Genomic DNA, 17,607 nt, shown 5'->3' on the forward strand with positions numbered 1-17,607 from the left:
TTTGTTGACGCATGGTCGTAATAACTAGATACAGCTATTATAAAAACACTAACAGTGATAGACTGTTTAAAACATTTTGTTTTATGGCTTTTGATAATGGCGTTTTATTTCATTCTTACTTATTATAATGCAACACCGTTTTTTAAAGTTTGCATTTCTAATTCTTAATTTACAGGAAGTTTGTTGGCGTTTTGCTGGGAAATTGGAATGGAAACGATTTATTTTGTATCCCGGCGCATGAACAAGGCAAGAAAAGATCATTTGACGAAAATTGCAAACAAAAGCGGATTTTTCAAAGTTACTACTGACGTTCGGTAAGAATCTAATTAGTTAAATAAACATGGTGTTAACCTCATGCTCACTGTCAAGTTATAACATGGATGTCTTCTTCTACACCAGACACACATGGTGTATTCATACACCTCATGCTCACTGTCGAGTTATAACATGGGTGTCTTCTTATACACCAGACACACATTGTGTATTTATACACCTCATGCTCACTGTCGAGTTATAACATGGATGTCTTCTTCTACACCAGACACACATGGTGTATTCATACACCTCATGCTCACTGTCGAGTCTTTTTACCCTTATATACAAACAGAGAAGCATCCATTGTTATATCACAAGAAAGCAATAGAGAAGAAATTGTAGAATATTTAAGAAAGAACAAACTGATAACTGATGATGTCACAATGGTAAATGATGATGTCACAAAGCAGTTTGTTGATGTCTCATGGTTCGTTGCTTGTATGAAGGAGAAGTCCCTCCTGCCGATGGAAAAACATCATAAACTACAGTTCAAGGTTTATTGTGATGTCATAATATCAATCAAACTATGTTCTAGTTTACCTGGTTGCTTAACTTTTATTGTAAAATTTCTAATTCGCACATGAGACATGACAGCCCGTGAATCGGACACAACAGAAATTCCCAAACCTTCCATGCAAGGCCAACTTTTGAATTTTCTTTATTGCATTAATCAGTAAACATTACAACCAATTTTTAGATTCGTTATATAGACATATAAGTCCAGCTATCCCTGCATTTAACAAAATTGGCTGTATGTGTGTCCAAGTTGAAAGCTTTTATGTAATTAAAACAGTTGAGACACAAGCTCCTAATTAAGATTTCTATGTTTCATTAAGAAAAGTATCGAAGAAGGGGTTTCCCCTTCCAAGAAACCCAGGCTGAATGAGAAGACAAGGATGACAATGTACGCTTGTCAGCGAACAACTCCTCTTGTTCATTATAATCAACAGTTCACGGTAATTTAATTTAAATTCTGCTGTTGTTCAACCCAGAAGTCACTAATGGGTTGTCTAAATTGTTAGCCATATAGAAAAACAATCACCCATAAAGTTACATTCATGGTAATTCGTAAGCGAGCACGAGGTGTTTAAAACACAACACTTGTGTTATAAAGTCTGTCGTCACCCTGCCATGCAAGAATAAATAAGTTACATACATAGATACATTTATGGAAACTAATTGTATCTTCACAAGATTATATATTAAAATATAGCCAGCATATTTTCTATAACATTACACTCATTGTTCCAGGATGCATTAGAAATATTAGAGGAAAATGCACTTTACCGAGGTGATTCAAACGCAGAAGCAAGAGCTCTTTCTTTTCGACGTGGTTCCGCTTCATTGAAGGCGTTACATTACAAAGTCACTCATGTGGAACAGCTGGCGAATATACCTTATGTGGATTCAACGAACTCAAGCAAAATCGGGCATTGTAAGAAAGTCATTAAGGTTGGTAGCTTGGGTATGAATGTTGTTTGTAACTAATTGGTGGCTTACCATTCTATATGGGTGAGATCCTTCAGCAAAGCATGCTGGGGAGCTTTGCCGAAGGACACAAACGCTCACAATGGTGGCAACGTCAAGCCTTAAACCTGCAACCGCTTGGTTAAAGGTAGTCACGCTAACCATAAACAATATTTATAATGTTTTTAAAATTTTCAGGAAATCTTAGAGGAAGGATTCTCTGATGAAGCGGAGGGAGTTGCCAACAGTGAGTTTTATAAAAGTATGAAAATATTCTGCGGAATCTTTGGTGTGGGCCCGAACACAGGAAGGAAGTGGTTTTATGATCTGAAGATGAGGACCTTGGAAGATGTGAGGAAGGAGAATGTTCATTTGAACAAAGATCAAGCTGTCGGTGGGTTTATATGGGGTTTATTATAACACCGGTTCTCACTTACAAGTTGCCACGTAAGTAACTTATTTATCCTCGCATGGCGGGGCAACGACAGTCGTTATAACACGGGTGTTCTGTTTCATACACCTCGTGCCCGCTTACAAGTTGCCACGTATGTAACTTATTTATCCTCGCATGGCGGGGCAACGACAGTCGTTATAACACGGGTGTTCTGTTTCATACACCTTGTGCCCGCTTACGAGTTACCACATGAACCCAACATTGCCATAAAATTAGGCAAATGGAGTGACTTGTTTGAGGTTATATTGCAAGCCATGCAGATTTAAAATTGTTGTATCTCAGGCTTCAAATATTATGAGGATCTGAATGAACCATTGCTACTGGAGGAAGCCAATCATATTGCTAAGCTTGTACGAGATACATGTGTTGCACTTAGAAAAGGTGATTATATATCATGCTCACTGGCAAGTTAGGTTATCATTAATACCTTATTCATAGACAAACATAACAAACACTAACAACTATTTGGTCAATCAAAACTTTACAACTTATTTATCTATAGACACAACAGTGACTGTGGTAGGTGGGTTCAGACGGGGTAAAACTAAAGGTCATGACCTGGATCTAATGATCTCCCACCCAATTGAAGGAAAGGAGGAAGGGTTGCTTGGTTTAATATTGGACCAGCTGAAGGTAGCTGTTATATTTAAACTATAAGTGATATAATTATAAGCTAATTAGTTTGAACATGTTATTTTGTGGGTGAATATTCCTTGTTTTTCGGTATGGCTGACAACTTAGACAACCTATTAGTAAACGAATGTATTGTATTGTTTCATACACCTTGTACCAGCTTACGAGTTACCATGTTTGTTACTTTGTGGGTGATTATTTTTGGAAGGAATTTCTTGGATTTTTATCTATGACTGACAATTTGGACAACTTATTAGTGACCACTGGGTTGAAGCAATTGGCGTTAACTGTCTTGCGAAAAAAACACATATGCCCACAATGGTGACAGCGTCAAACCTTGAACCCATTACCTTTGTGTTGAATACAGTCCACTTATTTAGTCAATGCAGGGAATATAGTGATAATAGTGTCCAAACTTTGATCTAGGAGCATTTCGTTTACACCGAGAAAAAAGGATCGATCAAAAAAGTCACAACCCCTTCAGATTCGAAGAATACGATGGACCACTTTGAAAAATGTTTCAGTATTTTTAAGTTCCAGCCTCAATGGGTGGGAAGGTCATGCCCATCAGGTTTGTGTTTATGACATCACAGTTTGTATTTATGTATGTTACTTTGTGGGTGATTACTTTTGGATTTTTTTTATGTATGGCTGATAATTTAGACAACCCATTAGTGACCACTGGGTTGGAGCAATTGCCGTTAAGTGTCTTGCCCAAGGACACATTCGCCCACAACGGTAGCAGCGTCGAGCCTTGAACCCATTATCTCTGGGTTACAGGCAGGCGTGCTCACCACAACATTCAAGGTCCCCTGACATGCCTCCTCATTACCCATATAGAATATGACATCACAATTGTGTTTTTCAAGCATTTTGAGCGGGAAATTAGAAGATATGCGAGATCGGAAAAAAAGATTGTTCTCACAAGTCATGGGATGTATGATTTAGATATGGTTTGTTATGTGGTGTTGTTTTTTTTATAATGTATTATGGGATTGTATCTTTTATTTCCCTTTGACTCTGGGTGCATGCCGCTGGGTAAGACACTTAATGGCAATTGCTCCAACCCAGTGGTTACTAATGGGTTGTTCAAATTGTCAGCCAAAAAGAAAAGTTAATCACCTTTAAAGTTATGTACGTGGTAACGGTTAGAATGACTGTCTTTGCCCTGCCATGCGAGAATGAATGAATGTAACTTATTTATCCTCACATGGCGAGAAAACGACAGTTGTTATAACACGGGTGTTCATACACCTCGTGCCAGCTTACGAGTTATCCAATATTACTTTGTTGGTGATAAATAAATTACTCATTTCATAGGTGACAGCCATTGCCTTTATGTATTTGATTATGTTTAATATTACACTAAGATAGTATGAAAAAGATTCAGAAATAGTATTTTTGTTTTTCACAGAAGGAAAGTTATGCTGCTGAAACGGAAGAAGATATTTTTAATAAACTTGGTTTAAAATATCTACCTCCAAATGAACGCTGTTGTTGATTGATTATTTGTGAACTACAATATATATAATAGCTTCAGCAACTCGACCGTGGGCATGGAAGTGGCAACCATGGATATGTCACTCAAGTTCCCACCCAAGAGAATATAAATGACCAAACCAGCCAAAAGTCATGCCTGCTTATCCACACACTGCAATAGCTTCAGCAACTCGACTGTGGGCATGGGAGTGGCAACCATGGATAAGTCACTCAAGTTCCCACCCAAGAGAATATAAATGACCAAACCAGCCATAAGTCATGTCTGCTTATCCACACACTGCAATAGCTTCAGCAACTCGACTGTGGGCATGGAAGTGGCAACCATGGATATGTCACTCAAGTTCCCACCCATGAGGATATAAATGACCAAACCAACCAAAAGTCATGCCTGCTTATCCACAAACTGCAATAGCTTTAGCAGCTAGACTGTGTGCATGGGAGTGGCAACCATGGATAAGTCACTCAAATTCCCACCCACGAGGATATAAATGTCCAAGTTGACATATGTCGTTGGTGACCACGTTTGTCCCAGTATATTCCCTGTTTAGTTGTGTATGGAGGCGTTGGTTAAAACGTTTTTACAATAAAAGCAACTATTTTGAAATGTGTTTTAAAATACAGAACACAAAATAACACGTACTAACAACAATTTGGTCATTTATAGCGTTTTAAAATAATCTTTAAATATCGCTTACAAAACTCCCCACTCAAGTTTTAACTATTACCGTCATAATCGATAGCGTCATATTGCGTCATAGCTCGTGACGCAATATCCCGGTTGTTGTTTGGGTTACTTGAGTAGAAGGAACGAATTTAGCGGCATTTCATTTGGCTAATATTTAAAAGAACTAGGTCTGTTTAAAGTTTAGAATGTTAATTCTCAAAAATATAAATACCGCTAATGTAATATTACGTAAAAATCCACTAGACAACGGTAAAAGTAATATATGCGCGCTATTTAAGTTTATATTATTTGGCGTTGTTTAAAAACAATTAAATGGATTTCACAGTCACGTAGTTGTCAGTTTAGTTCAAAAGTATTTTTCTTAAAGTTTTATGGGTTGTGCTTTTTCTATACATTTTAAAACCTCGTTTTTGTGTTAAATCTTGTTTTTGAATTATTTGATTATAACTGTTTTGTAAGGTATGACTAAAACTTGTTATTGAGTTTCACTTACACATAATATGAGTGTATTCTGTAAATTTGTTTAATATATGTATTTATGTTTTTATAGAGTTCTAAACCTATTATATTTTTTACTGTAAAAAGCGACAAAGCAAGTTTACAGACTGTTGTTTTTTTTTATATGTTGTTTTTTGTTGTTTTGCTTCAAACCTTAGCTTCCGTAATGTATGAAACAGAACATTCGTGTTATAACGACTATAGTTGCCTCGCCATGCGAAGATAAATAAGTTACATACGTGGTAACCTGTAAACAGGCACTAGGTGTATAAAGCAGTTGCCCGCCATGCGAGGATAAATAAGTTACTTCATTAATTCACTACCCTGATATGCTTTTATAGAATATTTTGTAAAGAGTGTTACAGTAATGTTTGCTGGTTAAACCTTAATATGTCGGTGGTGGAACGAATTCTAAATGTCAAGAAGTATTCGCTTGATGAAGATTATAAAGTTAACTCAGAGAATGTTCTAGGACTTGGAATAAATGGTAAAGTGGTTGGCTGCACAAATAGAAAGACCGGGCAGAAATGCGCTTTAAAAGTAAGTTTGTGATGGATTTTTGATTTGGTGAAACTGTATGGTCATTGATTTTGTAGGATCTGTTATTTAGGCCAAATTTGACCTATTACCCCAACACCCAGAAAGCCTATTTAAGTTCTACTTGAAACAACGCATCGCAGTCAGGCGCATATTTTTTGCACCATTTTTTCCCTTGTGTACTTACGAGTAACCAAACCACACTCTTCAAGTTAGTGTATGATTTTTGCTTTGATATGACTTATAATTTGCACAACAGTTGGGGTCTTTTTTAGTTAATTATATAGTTTCCTTTCTATGAAAAAAAAAACAGTTTCCTTCCTGGCAAACAAATCAACCTAGTTCAGATATATTACATTGTGACTACATAGGCCTTGGGCTTCATAAACTTTGTACACGACGTATTTATTTTATAGCAGCTGTATTGTTATTCTTTCATTCATTAAATGTTATATTGTCTTCTGTATTGATTTACATATATTGCTGCAAATTAAGGTTTGCTGATTAATTTAGAAATTAAATTGGTGTGTAGGCTTTATTACCTAGAGTAGGCGGTCATTTAAATTAGCACGGCATATAAAAAAAGTTAAATTTTAGTTTTACAAAGGAGCTCTTGGCTTAATGTGTGTATGTGTTAATAGCCTATAATGTACCTAATATATATACATCTTAAATAACTATATGTTTATAACTTTGTAGGTAATTTTGTATTTTTTTTTTCTAGTTTTACCAGTAACTTTGTGGGTAATTGGTTTTTGTTTAATTTTTGTTTTTTTAAATATGACTTACAATATAGACAGCCATAATTTAGCACTGGTTTGGATAAATCAACAACATGTTGTGTATAGGTTCTTGTGGACAGCGACAAAGCAAGAAGAGAAGTTGATCTTCATTGGAAAGCATCTGGTTGTCGACACATTGTGTGTATATGTGATGTCTATGAGAATGTCTTTCGAGAAAAAAGATGTCTCGTTATCATTATGGAAAGGTTGGTTTGCTTTTAATTCTCTCCCCATGTCTTACTATATATAGGCTAAGGATGTAGGAAAGTAACTTGGGAGATTTTTCTTTACCATACAGATTAGGTTCTGCAGTGCTGCATGACAAACTGTGAATTTATTAAACAACATTCATGGCGCTTAAACCGCACTGAATTTTAAGGCCTACACCAAATAAGCCGAAATGTTAGCAAAAAATAACAATATTTGCATATTATGTTTGGTTTTGAATATAACTCAAGATAAAATTTGATAACTGCAGACTGTACAGTTATGTATATACATTTATAAATAATATTTATTTTTTATTGTGTCACCACTCCTCAGTCTTCATGTTACTTTATGTTAAGTTTTATAAAATGTATGCCTGGGGGTTTAAAAGCACTTTCAATTTTATGAATAAAGCATCAAAATAGGAATTGATTGTCGTTTGTTCGTCATGCAATCATACATCCTATGTCACGTTTTAACTTTTATATCAAAACAATTACTCATAAACAACAGTCTGGTAGGAGATCTACCATTCATATATTTGTTCGTAGGTTCGTTTATATTTGGTTAGTGGAAATGGTAAAATTGAAATGTTTTTGTTCTCTTTTATCGTCCCATTTGGTCATAAACAAACACTATTTACAGAATTATATAACCAGATCTTTACGACTTTAAAAAAGCATTGTTAATTGTTAAAAAACCTGTTTAGGAAATATGCGCTTTAAATGCAGTAGCAGTATCTATCTTGCCCCACAGTACTATATGTTTGTTAATGGGTTTCTTGGGTTCCTTATATAATTTTAATTTATTGAAAAAATTGCAGCGAGTCACATGCTGTTTACAGCAAGTCCACCCTTTCCAATAATCTTAAAAATCAATAAACCAAAGAACAAAATAGATCGAAAACAAAGTTTTGTTTATACAAAACACAATTTATCCGATCTGTTTTAATCTTTCCTTCTTATCTCACAATGGTACTCTGTGACATCATAAACAATCTTTTGTTGTTTACTTTTTCATGGTTGAGTTAAGTTAGTGGGCAGGATGTGATGTCATAATGATTAGACAATAACCCAGCATGTTCCTACACAATCTTTCTTATGACTCATAATCGAAAACCACCACTTGGCCATTGTCTCATTGTTATGACGTAACAGAGAGGCATTTGTCTGTATCTGTGGGGTCACTAAGGTTATCACTTATCAGAACATCTAATTACAAGATGGGCTACACATGTGTAATGCTAGGGCTTAGAGGTTCCTATCTTTGGTACATAGTTGACATCATAATATGTTTTAAAACGATTATAAATGAAAGAGGGGACAGGAATAACAATTTTTTTAAAAAACTTTTATGTTTTAGTACAAGAAAATAGAATAAAAAGGTGTCCCACCTTCCCCCACCCTACTGTATCAATTTGTGTGCTATAACTAAATAAGCTTTTGAGTTAACAAGTTTGAGTTATAAGCTGATATATCACCATAAATGGCATCGGACCCTTTAATAATTTGGACAAATTACAACAACAGTGTTTTTACCACAAACATAGATTTGCTTTTAAGCTCCGTTACACGTTCTTTCTATTTATATTTGATGTTTATAAGAAGCTGTAAACATACTGTGACATGCTCCTACGTTCCTAAACAGGGTGATCAGTGCTATTTCTAAAATTAAGTTTTGCTACCTATTTATTTTGTCATAAACATTTTCTTTGTAGCTGCAGTATGATGTCATCAGAAAAGTGTTTGTTTTAGAACAGTGTTTATTGTTGCATCAGTTCTTTGTTCTAATATTCTCGTTTTTATTGTTACCATGGCAGCAACAACCTCAGTAGTTAAATTCACTTTTATGACCAAACAACTTTATTATAGAAGTCAAATTGGTTTGTTATGTCATAATGCAATTGTTAGCATCGGCGTAACACAGACGCTGCATGAAAAAATGTTGGAATATGGGTGACATCATGACATCATATGTTTTAACTCTAGTTTTCCACCTAAAACAGATTTTTCCCTGCTGTTAGGTGTACAAACAAGCAGCGCCAAAGTATATTGCATTCACCACATTAATCAATGAGGTTCCCTATGTTTGACAACTATGAGTGTAAATGTATTTTGACAATCAATGTGACCCCAGATTTATTAATCTAGAACGCTACTACTGTTTGATCATAAGTGAATTATGACTCATCATTTAAATAACGATGAGTCATGGTAAATACTTTACATTCCATATACATTGGGTGGTAGCTGTGGTTAGTAACAGCACTACTTAACATAAACGTTTACTTTGGTTGGTTTAATTTGACCTCACTTTAGTGGACTTGTACGAAATAGGAATCTAATTTATAAAATGTTGCTTCTGGTTTAATAATGCTTCATAGTTAACACCTATGTAACTTTTGTGGGTGATTTTTTTTTTAGTTTTAGCATTTGTTTTTTTCTCGGGGTGTATTATGTTGGTATATCCGGGTGCTACCATTTAGACTAGCGCTTCCCAAACAAGAGGGTCTCGTAACGAATCTTAGGGGTCGCTGGGAGTTCACCAATTTTACACAAAGTACTTCATGTACTGTACTAGTTTTAATCGTTAAGTTTTAAAGGGGTTTCTGGTCAAAAAGTTAGACAAACCTGTTTTATTTCCCATAATTCCAATTACATCATATCCTGTTTGCTTCCCAGTATTTACATGAACCACTGTGAAAATAAATGTTTGGATCAAAATATTTTCCACCCACAAAGTAATAATACGACTGCATGTTTTTCTAAGTCTTTATTTCAACAACACAAACATGTCGCTGTGTTGTGGATGTGGTTGCATATCCGGATCAGTAACACAATGGTTAGCTCGCCTACCTGTAACCGAAAGGTTATGGGTTCAAGGCTCGTGGCTGCTACCAGTTCAAAACAGAACACCAGTGTGGTGGTGTTATAACGACTGTCATTGTCCAGCAATGCGAAGATAAATAAGTTACATACGTGGTAACTTGTAAACGGCACGAGGTGTATGAAACAGAACACCCGTGTTATAACGAATGTCATTGTCCCGCCAAGCGAGGATTAAACAAGTTATATTCATACATTCACATAACATAAATTTTATTTATTTCCTTGAATACAGTAGGGTTAATTAAATTATTTTAAAGAACAAAGAGTTATCAACAAATTAACAGTTGCTAAAAAAGCACGCTAAGAGTAAAAATCACTAAAGGAAAAAATGTATTAAAACAAATGTAGGTTAATTTATTGATGGAGTAGGGGGCCACGGGTGTTGAGTGTATCTGAAAGGACCTACGAAGATTGAGAAATACTTAACAAACATTTTTTAAATGAATCAGAATAACAATAAAATAACCGGTGTGTTTTTGTAACGATTGTTACCAAATAGTGATGCAACAATCGAACAATGAATGTTTGTGATGTAATAAACAATTCCTGGTGTTTTGAACGGGGAATTCTAGAATACCAATGGTGACATTCTATATCTCTACCTGCTAAGTATGTTTAAACAATTAGATTATTAGCTTTGTGATGTCACTATTAAACATACATTACATCATAGGCACATGTTGTGACAGATAATGAAACAATATTTACAAAACAGCTGGAGTTTCAAACTGAAGTTTCAGTTTAATCTATTTACTTATTTTTATAATTACGGTTTATGTTATTTCTATAATTACTGTTTAAATGTTATTTCTATAGCCTACTGTTTTAAATTTTTTTATAATTACAGTTTATGGTTTTTTCTATGTTTATTGTTATTTCCCAATTGCTGTTTAATGTTATTTCCATATTTATCGTTCAACGTTGTTTTAATTTTTTTATAAATAATGTTATTTCTATAGGATGCAAGGAGGCGAATTATTCAACCAAATACAGGAACGAGCGGAGTCCGCATTCACCGAACGAGGTCGGTGTTTATTACCATAAACAGTAACTTATTAAATGTACATACCCGGTGGCGCAGCTAGGGGGAGGGTTCGGGGGTCGTGAACTCGTCTTTTAAACCAAAAAAATATTATTTTTTTTTTTAAAGTAAACAAAAAAATTTTTTGACAAATTTTTTGATTAAATTTTTGTACGAGGTCGGTTCACCATTTTTTAGTAACATTGTAGTAGGGTGGGGGAAGATGGGACACCTTTTCAATCTATTTTCCATTCTAATTTGGAAGTAAACAAAAATTCAAAGACTTTTTATAAAACCGTATCCTCATGACTCCCATAGACCGTTGTTATTGGATATTATGTGCTAAAGGTGTCCCATCTTCCTCCACCCACAACGGTGGCAACAAGCTTCATAACAATTATACTATGACAATGATGTTCTTAAAATTGTCATCTTACCTCTTATATCATAACTTATAAAGATGTGGGTTTATAATAACATAACGCTTGTCCTTATAACCTTTAACACACATACAGTACGGCTTGAGAGCATTTGTATTGCTTCCCTAATTATTTATTTAATCAACTTTTAAACATGCACAGTAATTGTTTTGTTGAACATAAATTTGTTTATGACATCATAATACATGTTTAAGTCAATATTCTCGCACGTCAACACTTAAATCTAGACAATAATCGATGCATTGTGACATCACTGATAGCTTCCTGTAGTGTAAGAATGCCTCTTATTGCATTGTTTGTGACCCGATAATAAGTGAATAAACATCTTTTGTAGGGCATATTAACATTTCATCTGCTACATTTTACTTAATTATTTATTCCATTAAACATCTACACATATTTAGCCTGTGATTTTCAAACCTTTTTCTTTTGGATGCGTTTTGAAATGTTTGCTGGACATGCGACATACCAGGAATGTTGGAATTAATATCAATGTTAACAAAGTTTAATCAAACTTAAATGCTATCAATAGTTTAATATATCTTGTTGCTGGGTATGGTAACAAATATTGGAGTAGTTTGCGAAAGGACAAGACTGGTAGTAATATTAAAACGCCTATGAAATAAACAGTAGTTAAAAATAAACCATTAAATGCAAGGCACGCCATGGGACTTGTGATTTAGGCCAGAGTTGGCCCGTTACCCCACATTGTATATGCACATTCTATTCTATATGGGTGAGGTTCTACAGTGAGGTATGTCATGGGACCTGGAATTTAGGCCAAAGTTGGCCCATTACCCCAACATTGTATATACACATTCTATTCTATATGGGTGAGGTCCTACAGTGAGGCATGCCTTGGGACCTGGGATTTAGGCCAAAGTTGGCTCATTACCCCAACATTGTATATACACATTCTATTCTATATGGGTGAGGTCCTACAGCAAGGCATGCCATGGGACCTGGGATTTGGACAACAGTTGGCTATTACCCCAACATCAAGGGTACTACAACCCATTAGTGACCACTGGGTTTGAGCAATGTAGAATGTACGTTAAGTGTCTTGTCCATGGACACATACGCCTATCAGTATCGAGCACCAAACATACAATGTTAAAATTGTGTCTATAGTGTTCGATGGAATTAAACAACCTTAATATTCTAATTTAAGAATATGACATCACAATCATTTTTATGACCCCACAGAAGCAGCAGAAGTGATGCGCGACATTGGAAGCGCGATTAAATATCTCCATGACAACAACATCGCACATAGAGATGTCAAACCCGAGAATTTACTTTATTCTTCAAAAGGGGCGGATGGGATTCTTAAACTTACGGACTTTGGTTTTGCGAAGTTGACGACCAGTAATAAATCGCTCAACACCCCGTGTTATACACCTTACTATGTTGGTAAGTTAAACAAACCATTGTAGGAATATTGTGGTTGTTTTTATTTTGTTGTTGGTTTTCGCACTAAGTTCTGGCTGTTTTTGTTTTATTGCTAGTTTTTGGCATTAAATTTCTGATTGTCTTTTATTTTTGGTAGAATTTAAATAGCTTATAGATATCTCATTAATTACTTTTATTTCCTCCCCAGCCCCTGAAGTGCTTGGTCCTGAACATTACGATAAATCTTGTGATATGTGGTCTATAGGTGTCATTATGTATATCCTGTAAGTATGGGCTATTAATGTATATGTAATATTATATTTTTTTCCAATTTTATTGCTTGTATGTATTTGTTTCATTTTTTCTGGTTAGGCTTGAGTGACTTATCCATGGTGTAAGTATGGGCTAATAATGTTTATGTGATATTTTTATTGCTTGTATCCATCCAACTGAAGGCGCTAAAAATGAAGTGAAGTTGTCAGTATACTGGAATACATAACAGATTGACCAGAAAAGTTTCATGAATCTTATAATATGCAACAGCTATGTTTTGTATGCGGGCGTAACACAACATTTAGCTTTCAGCTTTTAAGTTTTTGTTTAAAATTCAGACATGTGTTGTCTAGATCCTATGAGACACAAAAACGCTTTTCCTTCCATGGAATTTAATATAATTGTAACATAACATATGGTGTCTTATGTATAAAATATAATATGAACATCTGTTCTTATAGTTCAACATATACATTCTTTATCTAAGTATTCTATTCTATATATGTCTGGGGTTTAGCTCAGAGTGGGCACATTAAAGACCATTGCCCTGCTTTATTCAAGTAACATCTAAAATCCAAGTATTTTATTACGAATAAACCTTGTAAACTAAATCCTAACGGCAAAATGGAATTTTTTCCATTTTAACAACACCCAGAAATTTATACCAGAGTTGGTCCATTCCTTCTTATGCTGTAATAACAAGGTCATGTCCCCACAGTAATAAATAACAGATACTATGTGCTTATTAAGGTATCCATCTTACCCCACAGTAATATATAACAGATATTATGTGCTAACGGTATCCATAAGTTAAAATGTATTTAAATTCATGCTCCTATGTGCCCAGTCTTTGTTAATATTAATGTTTAACAAGCGACCCCACCCTAGATTGTGCGGCTTCCCACCTTTCTACAGCCACCATGGGTTAGCCATCTCCCCAGGAATGAAAAAGCGGATCCGAAACGGACAATATTCATTTCCTGATCCTGAATGGAGTGCAGTGTCAGAGGAAGGTAAAATGGATATTTTGGGTTGTTCTGTTTCATGACAGTCGTTATAACACGGGTGTTCTGTTTCAAACACCTCGTGCCCGCTTACGAGTTACCACGTATGTCACTTATTTATCCTTTTATCCTCTCATGATGGAAAACTACTCGTAACAACTTGCCACCCAGGTTTGATGCCATTACCAACTGCCGGTGGTGCAGCCACAAAAAATGGGGTTCATTTTTTCAAAATACCTAGATAATATAGGTATCTTCTCCAAAAATAGGGGTATTGTGACCCCTAATCCCACCCTATCTGCGTATATGCTTACCACTAACCTTGTATCTCCATCCAGGCAAGACTCTCATCCGTAAACTGTTAAACACCGATCCACAGAAGCGAATCACGATTAATGAGTTTGTGGCTCATCCTTGGGTGTCGGTAAGACAGTTCGTTTAATAATGAGTGTTGGGGTGCTGGGGTCTAGATGGTAGCACCCTGGGTTTAGGGGTAATAGACCTACATCCCAGGTCTCAGGTGTGCCTTACTGAAGACCTCACCCTTATAGAATATAATCTCTATTATTGAGTGACTATAAACTGCCTCAGTGGGGTCTAGATGGTAGCACCCTGGGTGTTGGGGTAATATACCTACATCCCAGGTCTCAGGTGTGCCTCACTGAAGACCTCACCCTTATAGAATATAATCTCTATTATTGAGTGTCTATAAACTGCCAGCTATGCATCCAAATTACCTGGAACCCCAATCCTATATTCACTGCATAAGAATTATTATGACATCACAGGGAGTGAGTGTTGTCCCACAAACACCATTGTTCTCGGCTCGTGTGTTGAGAGAAGAGGAAGCTCAATGGCCCGAGGTTCAGGTATGATGTCATAATTAAGTTTGTTAAAAATATACTTTTTCTACAAAATGTGAAACCCACCACTTTTGTAAATATGTTAAATATATAATTTGTTTGTCAAGTGAAATGATTTGTACATGCTGTCTGTCTTTTTCATCGCCTAAATTGATTTTCATGTTGAATATACTATTTCTATAGGATTAAATATTATTTCAATGTTATGTATACTATTTCTATAGCATAAATATGATTTCGATGTTATTTATACTATTTCTATATTGAAAAATATGATTTCAGTGTTGAATATAATATTTTTATAGGATGAAATGGCGAATGCATTAGCTACGATGAGAGTCGACTATGATCAAGTTACCCCCATGAAAAAATTGGAACATGCCAATAATAAACTGCTTCAAAAGCGAAATAAGAGAGCAAAGTCCATTGAGGGAGTTAAGTGAAAATAGAAACAACATTTTGATGGCTTTGTGTCATCTGTTTTAACCCTAGGTCATGGTGATCTTCTTATTTTAGATTTTGGACCAATTTAATCGAATTCAGATTAATTTTCAAACATTAAACTGTGAAGGTTTTTGTTTTAATTTTAAACTGACTTTATCATGACTTGGTTATTGTGATGTCATTCCTAGCTTTGTTCTTGTAACAATTTCTTTGTTATGTCATGATTGTCACAATTGTTCACTAAATAATCACTTTTGTTACATAAATATCAAAGGTGTCTCTCTAGTGCCTTGTGTGGTCATAAACATCTTATATAACGTATAATTTAATTCTTGAACTTTAGGTTTTAGCCATTTTTAATTTATACTTGTTAATTTTAACGCAAAATCTGTTGTAATTTATATCATGGTGATCGCTGACCACACTTGTGTGTTTATTTCACCCGTTATCATTGTGGTAGCATCTAATACAGGCTACCATAGGCTCCAAACTTTTTAAAACACAGGGGAGGCAGGGATGATGATCCCCACCAACTTTTCAACAAATTTTGATTCCAATGTTTACTCATTTATGCAAATTTCGGTAAAAAAATGTAAAATTTGTAAGAATTTTGGTAAAATAAAACCCTGCCTCCCCAGGTTTGGTGCCTATGCCAGCTACACCATAACAACCAATCCAAAAGTGGGCAAAGTTTGGCTCAAGTTTGTTTTATGGTTGAAACTCATTTATGACTGTAGAGTTATAGTATAATGGGGGAAGATGGGGCACATAATATCTAAATATTCTGTTTTAAAACATTAACAACGGTCTATGGGAGTTGTAAGGATAATATTTGATAATTCTTTAAATGTTCTTTGTTCACTACCAAACAGGACAAGAAAATAGAATGAAAAGGTGTCCCATCCTTCCCCCACCCTACTATATGTTTTTACACTATTTCTGTTCCTTAAATCTTTATATAAGAAATCATTGACTACCAGCTTTAATTGGCTGATGCGCACCGTTATATTTTAAACAATACTTCTCTTGGCCCAAAACTATGTCACCTTTCGATAATTTAGTCGCTTTCTACAGTGATCCACGTTGACTGTTGTTGTAAAAGTTAAAGCATTTTTACTGCACGGCTAAAAAGTTGTGTGAAATGTAGTTTTACAGCGGTGATTTACCAATTTATTTTACTTGTGGTTTAGTTGCATGTCAACGAAGGTTTGATCTTTTCTTTTTTTCCAAACTCTGAAACAGCAAATTCTAAATGCACCTTAATCAGTGTGCCAAACATTGTCTGGAATCATGTCGCTTGTGCAGATTGCATCTATCCTATTTTGGTGCATTCCATTTTAATATGAAATGCAATGGTGATTATGATGTCATAATATGCATTGTGTTGTCACATAGCTTGTATAATTTTATGTTTAATTATTTTATGCTCATCTTCTGTAAATAAATGAAATAAACTGAGCTAATATATAACAAGTTTGTTCGCTGTCAAAACTTTAATTACTTTTGCAGGTTTGAAAAATCTTCTTTTTTCGAAATCTTTTTTTTTTCAATCCTTTTTTTCGGATTAGTTATAATAAATGCTTCTTCTTCGTAAATATATAAAAAAAAATGTAAAATATAGACTTTAGTTTTTCAATTGAACCTTAGCTTAATATTATGCTGACTCAGCCACGGCCTACTAGAGATATCTGTAGTAGGCCGTGACTTAGCGCCTTTTTTGCATTAGTTAATTTTTAAACATTTTTTTATATTCAAACGTTCATTATGTCTCACTGGTACCAACTATATCATTTTATTTATAAAAAGTCAGTTTTTCGTGTTAAAAATTAGGTTTGGAAAAACTCTGAGTTAGCTTAGTCTGGTATGTGGCTAAATTCAATCGAAAAAATAAAACATAATAAAGTCTGTTTTAATTGTTTTATATATTTAGAAAGAAAAAGCATTTATTACGCCAAATCCGAAAAAAAAAGATTTTTCTAGTAGTTTAGAAACTGTCAAAATTCAGCGACACTTTTTCTTATGGGAAATCTCATGCATTGCCGCGTATGCACATTTTGATTTTGCAGTGGTATTCCCCTTTAACCAACATTGTTGCATATTCGAGTATTAACAATCACTTTGTTACGTCACACACTTTCTTGAAGCAAAACTGTGACATCACCTTTTGAATGAATGAATGAATGAATGAATGTAACTTACTTTAT

The 17,607-nt window shown here is 34.8% G+C and overlaps 2 protein-coding genes across 2 annotated transcripts; both read left to right on the plus strand.

Moving 5' to 3' along the window:
* Positions 1 to 28: 28 nt before the first annotated feature.
* LOC149736114 (DNA-directed DNA/RNA polymerase mu-like) lies at positions 29 to 5,018 on the plus strand. Its single transcript, XM_089878610.1, has 10 exons — positions 29 to 314; positions 608 to 809; positions 1,152 to 1,271; positions 1,567 to 1,767; positions 1,981 to 2,176; positions 2,519 to 2,617; positions 2,739 to 2,869; positions 3,296 to 3,444; positions 3,654 to 3,822; positions 4,284 to 5,018. Exons 1-10 carry the CDS (start codon positions 208 to 210, stop codon positions 4,368 to 4,370), a joined length of 1,461 nt encoding a protein of 486 aa, XP_089734736.1. The 5' UTR covers positions 29 to 207; the 3' UTR covers positions 4,371 to 5,018.
* An 851-nt stretch (positions 5,019 to 5,869) lies between these two features.
* On the plus strand, positions 5,870 to 16,876 carry LOC149736115 (MAP kinase-activated protein kinase 2-like). The gene is made up of 9 exons (XM_089879321.1): positions 5,870 to 6,092; positions 6,938 to 7,077; positions 10,926 to 10,990; positions 12,634 to 12,840; positions 13,028 to 13,103; positions 13,981 to 14,105; positions 14,435 to 14,520; positions 14,885 to 14,965; positions 15,265 to 16,876. The coding sequence occupies exons 1-9, from the start codon at positions 5,943 to 5,945 to the stop codon at positions 15,400 to 15,402; spliced, it is 1,068 nt and encodes a 355-aa protein (XP_089735447.1). The 5' UTR covers positions 5,870 to 5,942; the 3' UTR covers positions 15,403 to 16,876.
* Positions 16,877 to 17,607: the final 731 nt, after the last annotated feature.

This window comes from Ciona robusta, chromosome 5 (genome assembly GCF_009617815.1).
Source record: "Ciona robusta chromosome 5, ASM961781v2".
NCBI classification, from domain to species: domain Eukaryota; kingdom Metazoa; phylum Chordata; class Ascidiacea; order Phlebobranchia; family Cionidae; genus Ciona; species Ciona robusta.